The sequence below is a fragment of the Belonocnema kinseyi genome, chromosome 1 (genome assembly GCF_010883055.1).
Source record: "Belonocnema kinseyi isolate 2016_QV_RU_SX_M_011 chromosome 1, B_treatae_v1, whole genome shotgun sequence".
Lineage (NCBI taxonomy): Eukaryota > Metazoa > Arthropoda > Insecta > Hymenoptera > Cynipidae > Belonocnema > Belonocnema kinseyi.
The window spans coordinates 7,838,549-7,846,746 of record NC_046657.1 but is presented as its reverse complement, the minus strand read 5'-3'; the positions used below and the strand labels follow the sequence as shown (position 1 = coordinate 7,846,746).

The window sequence follows — 8,198 nt, the reverse complement described above, 5'->3', positions numbered from 1 at the left end:
AAATTAAAATTCGAAAATTTTTTCTAAAGCCTCCAGGGGACTTCGTTTTCGCACGAAAAAATTTTATGTGCCCTTATTGCATCCGGACCCACAATTTTAGTTCATTTTTTGAAACATGAAAATTTGTTAAACTACCATTTTTTTTAAATTATGTAAAATAAAAATAAAATGTACTGGAATCTTCCAGAAACTAACTTTAAATTTTCCTAATAATCTAGAGAATATTGTTTGATTTTCTAAAAACCTTTCCAAATTCATAAAAAGCTTCTTTTTTTTACAAAAATTTAAAAAATCTACATTTTGCTCCAAATTTTTATAATTATCAAATTAAAAATTTTTAAAAATTTTTTTAATATGTCTGAACGTTCTAAAGGTCTTTTAAAATTTTTCGAACAAATACTTTGAAATCTTTTAGTACATTATCCTAAACTTTTGGTAATTCTGATTCAATTTTCTTTTAGAATCCCTACTTCAAAATAAAGTAATCATTTAAAATTTTACCAGGAATCTTGAAACAATTTTATTGTTCTTCTAGAACCTTAAAAAATTCTTAAAAGCCTTCTTATTTTTTTATCTAAATCATCAAAAATGTACATTTCATTAAAAATTTCTCGGAATCTTCTCAAGATTTTAATTATTTTTGAATCTTCCCTTCAACAAATCAAACAAAATTTTAATTCGAAAAAATTGTTTTAAAATCTTTCAGATTTTTTTTCGACATATTTTTAAATATTCAAAAATTTAAATTTACCTTTTAAAATAAAATCTGAATAATTTTCAATTTTTTTAAAGTCTTATTGTCCGTTTAGTAGCAACATCAAAAGCATTTAAAAATAGAAAATTATAAAATTTAAAAAGTTACTATAAAAATATAAAAATTTATAAAATTTCACCCACGATAAGCTTCATTCTATTTATTAGATTACAGTCATCCAACACTGCAAAATAATTTATATCTTCATTCAATTATTCTTTAAAAGACATAATTTAATCATTTAAAATGAAAATAAACATTTATTGATCATTCTTTTCTGTAGATTCGATTTAAATAATTGTGATCAATAATTCAAAACCTAAATGCACTGATAGGCGAGAATAAATCAATGTAAAATATATAAAATATCAATTTGTTAATTATTTTGAAAACTTGATTCCTATGCTGTGATTTCTTATTTAGAATAAGATCTTTTAGTTAATGTTTAATTTAAAAACAAGTATAATAAAAAATCCCTTTTCGTCCTAAATCTTAATCTAAATTTCATGAAAAGAGTTATGCTGAAAAGCAATTTTTTAAATAAATTCATAAAAATTCATTAAATTTCTTTAAAATTTATAATTTTAGTTCATTTTTTTTAAACTTGTAAATATATTAGGATTTAATTTTTTATTACCTAATGTACCAAGACGTTGATTTGGATTATATTAAACGTTGCCCAATATTCACAGTTAATATTAACAATAAAATGATACTTTTTTTAATTGAAAAACTTTAACAACAAACTGATATACCTATATACATTTTATATGTGACACCGTTGCCACAACAATTTCAGTTTGGTATCGTCCTTAAAATAGAATTTGTCATTATTTAACAATATTCTTCACGATTTTTGTTTAAAATTTCAACACTGCGGATATTTGATCTAAAAGCAGTTAGTTTTTTCAATTTTCTTTCGCTTAGAAAATGGAAAATGTCGAAAAGATCACTCAAAATATTCAAAGATTATTTAACACTGTCAGTAAATTACTTTTAATGTGTTATTAAATTCAACATTATTATTTTGCCATGCATTTGATGTTTCAAAGAATGCAAAAAAATTAAAAAATAAGCATAGACCTGAAATGAATAGTAATTAATCCCAGAATTAATTTATTGAATGAAAAGTGACCAATGTCCTCTTTTCATTTGAAAAAGTGACTGTGTGGCAGCCCTTTTTTAAACAGTTTTTTCCAAAGTGCCTGACTCAAATAGGGTACCCATAGGGACCAAATCTTAAAAATAGGTTACTTTAGGGACCTTAACTGAATATAGGGTAAAGTAAAAGAAATAGGGACCGGTCTGTGAGGCCTGAATACAGTGAACCCTGGAATTAGTGCCGGGTTTTGAACAGACGGTGGGCCCAGCCTCAAGTCTCGGAAGAACGAACTCCGGGCACACTATCTCCGGGTTTGCACTCTAAATATGGAAATTTCGAATAAAAATGCTCAATTCAACATACATTTGGAAAGATTCGCGTCTCTTTAAATAAGCCCGAAACTGAAGCAGACTGTTGGAAATCAGTCTTCATTGACATCCGAAGGCAGCTATCAGATCTGGAAGATTCGGAACGTGAGTTTTCCCTTCCTGAGCCAGCCGCTTCACTCATCAATTTTGGCCTTTTGGCAGTTAAGTGATTATGATGATCTAGAACAATTTCTTCCTTCACTTGAGTACTCTCTACCTCGATAAGTTCATGGCCATCTTTATATGTATCAAGAATTAATGCGCCTTCAGGCAGCACTGTTGCTGCAATCCCTATTTACATCAAACTTTCTTTCAGTCAATTCAAAAAAATATATATATACAGGGTGTCCCGGTACTCAAGATACATTTTTATATTTTTAAATTTCTAATAAAAAAACTGAGTCGAAAATAATAATAAAGATTTGTTGTGATTAATGAGTAATTAACCATTAAGGATTAACCAATCAGAAGCAGGCGTTGGATGGAAGACAATCGATGCGTCACTGAAGAGTTGAATTATTTTAACTTCCTTCGTGTATTTTGAATTCTGCAGAATTCAAAGTAATTCTTACAGTCCTAATGAATGATTAGAATTGTGCTCCTTTCAATTCTTTTAAAGTATTTTTTATTCTCTTAAAACCTTTACAATACAACATGCATTATTTTGAATTTTTTAAAGTCTTCTCTATTCTCTAAATTTTTTTAATTCTTCTTCATTTTCTGATCTTTTTTAAATTCTCTACATTCGCTCGAATTGTGAATTCTTTTGAATTTCGTGAATTCGTTTGAAGTCTGCGAATTCTTTTTCAGCCTCTGAATTCTTCTTAAGTCTCAAAATTCGTCCTAATTTTCTGAAATTTCTGAATTGTTCTAAATTTTTCTGAATTCCTTTAATTTTCTTGATTGCTTTTAAATTATTTAAATTCTCTAAGCTCTTATGAATTTGTTGAATTCTCACGATCACTGAATTTTTTTTTTAAAAGTTTTTAATTATCTTGAAATCATTATAATACACGTGGAACTTTTTTTCTAAAGAAATTTTGAAGTTCTTCTTTAATCTCTTAAAATCTTTACACTACACACCATGAATTATTATGAATTTCTTCAAGTCTTTTGTATTATTTTAATTCTCCTGAATTATTACGAATTCCATATAAACTTTTGAATCGTCTAAGTATTTTTAATTCTTTGAAGCATTTTTTATTCTATGAATTTTTTTGTATTCTCTTTTTCTTAATTACCTAAATTCTGTTGACATTTTCTGAACTTTTTATGCAATTCTGAATTTTTTAATTCTCACGAGCCCACTGAATACTTTACAAATTTTTTAATTCTCTTGAAACCTTCATAATGCACTATTTTGAATCTCTGCAAGTCGTTTGTATCCTCTGCATTGTACTAAATTCTCTGAAATCTTCTCATTTGTCTGAATACTTATAAATTCTCTGAACTCTTTTAAATTCTCTAAAATATGTTTAATTCTATTAATTCTTTTCTATTCTCTTAATTCTTTTGCAATTCGCTAAATTCTTTCGCATTTTGTAATTTTGTTTTAAGTCAGTGAACTCTCTTGTACCCTGTGAATTCTTTTGGATTCTCTAAGTTCTTCATTCCCCTTCGAAGTAGTTTGAACTCCTTTATTTATATCTTTTGAATATTTGGCGGGCACAAAGAGTGCAAAAGAACTATCAGTGTTCAAAACAATTTACAGAATTTAGATAATTAAAAAAAAAGAAAATAGAAAAAAATTTCAGAGAATTCAAAGAAATTCAGACAACTGAAAAGTTTTAGAATTCAGAAGAATTCAGGAAATTCAGAGAAATTAGAGGATTCAGATGAATTCGTAAGAATTTATAGAATTCCGAAGAATTCAGAGGATTCAAAAGAATTTCCAGAGTCCTAAAGACTTTACAGAGTTCAAAATAATTCACCGTATTCAAATAATGTACAAAAATTAAGAAAATACATAATAATTCATGAAGAAATTCTCAACAATTACAATTACAAATACAAAAGAATTCAAATAATTCAAAATATTTCAGAGAATTCAGGAGAATGAAGATAAATTAAAAGTTATGAGAAAATTCAGAATAGTTCAGGAGATATAAGAGAATATAAGAGACTTGGAGAAATACAGAACAATTCATGATGTATTGTAAACATTTCAGGGGATAAAAAATAACTTAAAATTTCTGTAGAATTCGTTTGCATTATACATAATTCAAAATATCCAAAGAAATTTGGAATAATCCAGCGGGTATTATAATGATTTTAACCCTCAAACGGTACACTGGTGCGAATTCGCACCGTTGTTTTTGAAAATTTGGTAGCATTTGATCATAGGCAGCTGTACGGGATCATCCCCACCACGACAAACATGCCCGAACCCCAAGGTTTCAGACCCCAGTCCGGTTAGTTCCAGTTTTGTTGATCTCTGCGAGATCAAGTTACGTTCGTTTGTTGAATGTAAGTATGTTTATGTACATTTATTTGTTAATTGTTATCAATAAATAATTATTTATCGATTTTTCATGATAATTTACCATGTTGAAAACATTCGAGAGAAATTCTAAATAAAAAGATTTTCATAAAATTGTTGCATTACTTTCATTTCCCTTCCTCCATAACTGTAAATCATGCATTTTAAATACCCCGAATTTGACCTACCGGGAAAAATACTAGATTCACATTCTCGGCATAAACAATATTTTTTTCATTATTGTGTGTTCCTTTAACTGCAAAATCCCGCAAAATTTAATCAATTTGAATAAAATGGCGAATTTTTTCCAAAAAAGTGATTTTTCAAAAACGCCGCTTTATTTATAACCAATTATTATGGGGAAAATGAATGATTATTCAAATTTCTAGAGAACCATTAGATTCAGCAGGAAATTTCACAATAAAAACATGTGTTTAACAGTTTTCTAGTCTCAATATTGTTTTTAATATTCGAAGTTGAAAATGCAAAGGCCAGGTTCGCACCAGTGTACCTTTAGTAGGGGCCAGAAAGGAGTATATCGTGTGAGGGTTAAGATAATTGACAAACATTTTTAAAATTCAATGATATCGTGAGGGTTCAAAAAATGTAGAACAGTTTGAAGAATTCAGAACATTTTTAAACAATTCAGAGAATTCAAAATAATGCAAAGAATTCAGAAGAATTTACAAAGTGCAAAAGAATTTACAGACTTCAGAATAAGTCAACACTTTTTTTAATTCAGAGTATTTAAAAGAGATAACAATTGACAAGAATTTAAAAATTGCAGAGAATTGAGCCTGGAATTTATAGAATGCAAAAGACTTGGGCAAATACAAAAATATATCTTTAGTATCGGGACACCCTGCATAATTATGCATGTTAAGCAAAAATAATTTCTGAAAAAACTATTTAAAAAATTCTTACACTTATTTGGTTGAATATAATCTGCATGAAGTGTAGAAGCACATGTTTCCGTTCCCTTCGACTTAATCTATAAAAAATATGTTTCATGAGTAATAAAGGAAATTTTTAAAGTACGTGAAGTAAGTATACTCATGAATAGTCCTTAATAAGACTATAGTTTATAAAAAACAATAAGATTTAAATGATATGGAGGAGAATTATTCGTCGCTGCTTATCATGTTTAGATTCATCATCAGGGTGGCGTTTCAGCGGACGCTTTTAATTTTCCGGTAAGTTTTTCAATTTTTCCGGTCAAATAAAAGTAAAATATTGCAAAATAAATGAACTCTGAAATAAACATCTAAATTTTGCACTAGAAAATATCAATTTTTAACTAAAAATTGAACATTTATACTTTTAGTTAAAAAATTACTTTCCACAAGAAACAAAAAAATATGAATTGTTTACCAAAACTTAAATAATTAAATTTGAAGTCCAAAAAATTAATGTTCAACCGAACAGGTGAATTTGCAAATAAAACTATGGAATATTCAATTGAATCAGTTAAATTTTAAGTTAAAAAACTTACTTTCTACAAAAAAAATTAACTTTCAGCAACAACAATACACCAAATTTAAAAAAAAATGGTTTTATTTTCAAACAAAGTGATGAATTTTTAACCAAAATTTTAGTCTTTTAACTGAAATAGTGGAACTTTAAACTAGAAACATGAATTTTTAACAAAAGAAAAAATTAATTTTTACTAAAAAAGATAAATTGTTAACTAAAACTTAAATAATTTGTAACAGGATAAGTGAGTTTTTAAATCGAAAAGAAAAAATTTGCAGCTCAAAATGGAATAGTTAAAATTTCTCTTTAAAAAATTAATTTTTAACCAAAAAAGCGAATTTTTTAATAGAATAGTAAAATTTTCAGCCATGCAAATGAATTTTTAACTAAAGTAATAAATCTTTAACCAAAAAAGTTACTTTTTAACCAAGTTACACTTTTGAACCAAAAAACATGAATTTTCAACGAAAACTTAAATAGCTGAAATTTAAGAAAATATTAATATTAAATTAAAAAAAAACAGTTGAATTTAAACAAAAAAGACAAATCTTAAATAAAATACTCAATTTTGAAGTTCAAAAATAATTTTTTAGCAACATTGAAAACAAATTTTCAATAAAAAAGTTCAATTTTATTTGAAGAAATGAATTTGAAACTAAAAAAATAAATTGTAACAAAAAATGAACCAGTTCAATTTTTAGGTCAAAAAATAATTAGGAACGAAAAAAAGAGATTTGAACAAAATACTTACAGTTTCAACCAAAAATAATGAATTTTCAACAAAAAAACTAATTTCCAAAAAAATATTTTAATTTTCAAACAAGGTGATGAATTTTCCACTAAAATTGTAAGTCTTCAACTGAAAAATTTGAACTTTAAACCAGAAAGCTAAATTTTCAATTTAAATAATGAGCCTTTAACGGAAATACTTGAATTTTCAACAAAACAGAAAATTAATTTTTACTAAAAAATATACATTGTTAACTAAAGCTTAAAGAATATGTAACAGGATAAGTGAATTTTGAACTCGAAAAGAAAACATTTTCAGCTCAAAATGTAATAGTTAAATTTTCTCTTAAAAAATTAATTTTTAACAGAAAAAAAAGCGAAAATTTCGATATAATAATTAAATTTGTAGCCATAGAAATGCATTTTTAACTAAAGTAATGAATCTTCAAACAAAAAAGTTACTTTTTAACAAACCAGTACACCTTTAAACGAAAAAATATAAATTTTCAACAATGAATCTTCAACTGAATTACTTAAGTTTTCAACAAAAACAAAAAATTCATTTTTACTAAAAAATATAAATTGTTTACACAAAACTTAAATACTTTAATTTTAAGTTTAAAAAATTAATGTTCAAGATAACAGATGAATTTCCAACTAAAACTATGGAATATTCAATTGGAAAAAGTTCAACTTTCAGTTTAAAAAAATTACTTCCCACAAAAGAACTAGCTTTAAAAAAAATTAATTAAGTTAAGTTAATTAATTAAGCAAAAAAATTAATGTTCAACCAAACATACGAATTTACAACTAAAACTATGGAACATTGAATTGAAATAAATTAAATTTTAAGTGAAAAAAAATACTTTCCACAAAAAACAACGAAATTTCAGAGAAAAATTATTTTATTTTTTTTAAAAAGTGATGAATTTTCAACAAAAACTGTAAGTCTTTAACTGAAACAGTTGAATTTTAAACCAGAAATATGAAGTTTCAACTAAAATGAATTTCCAACTAATAAAGATAATTTTTCAACCAAAAATTCTTTTCAATCCTCTGAAATCTTCGGAATTCTATAAATTCTTATGAATTCATCTGAATCCTCTAATTTCTCTGAATTTCCTGAATTAATTAATTACATTTTTAGTCAACAAATTATTTTAAATTTTTACAATTTTTTTTTTTTGGTTGAACATTCATAATTTTAGTAGAAAATTCATCAGTTTGTTTGAAAATTGAACTTCTTTGATGAAACTTCGGGTTGAAAATTCAAACTTTTTTTCATATAAAATT

General features: G+C 25.8%; 1 protein-coding gene across 1 annotated transcript in view; it reads right to left on the bottom strand.

The window, feature by feature from the left end:
• Positions 1-2,099: 2,099 nt before the first annotated feature.
• LOC117176650 overlaps positions 2,100-8,198 on the bottom strand; it is a 7,085-nt gene continuing 986 nt past the window's right edge. The window contains exons 2-3 of the mRNA XM_033366903.1: positions 5,628-5,694; positions 2,100-2,515 (exon numbers count right to left, since the gene is read on the bottom strand). Of these exons, the coding sequence (XP_033222794.1) occupies positions 2,211-2,515; positions 5,628-5,694 (372 nt within the window). The 3' untranslated portion in view covers positions 2,100-2,210. The remainder of the gene's footprint in view (positions 2,516-5,627; positions 5,695-8,198) is intronic.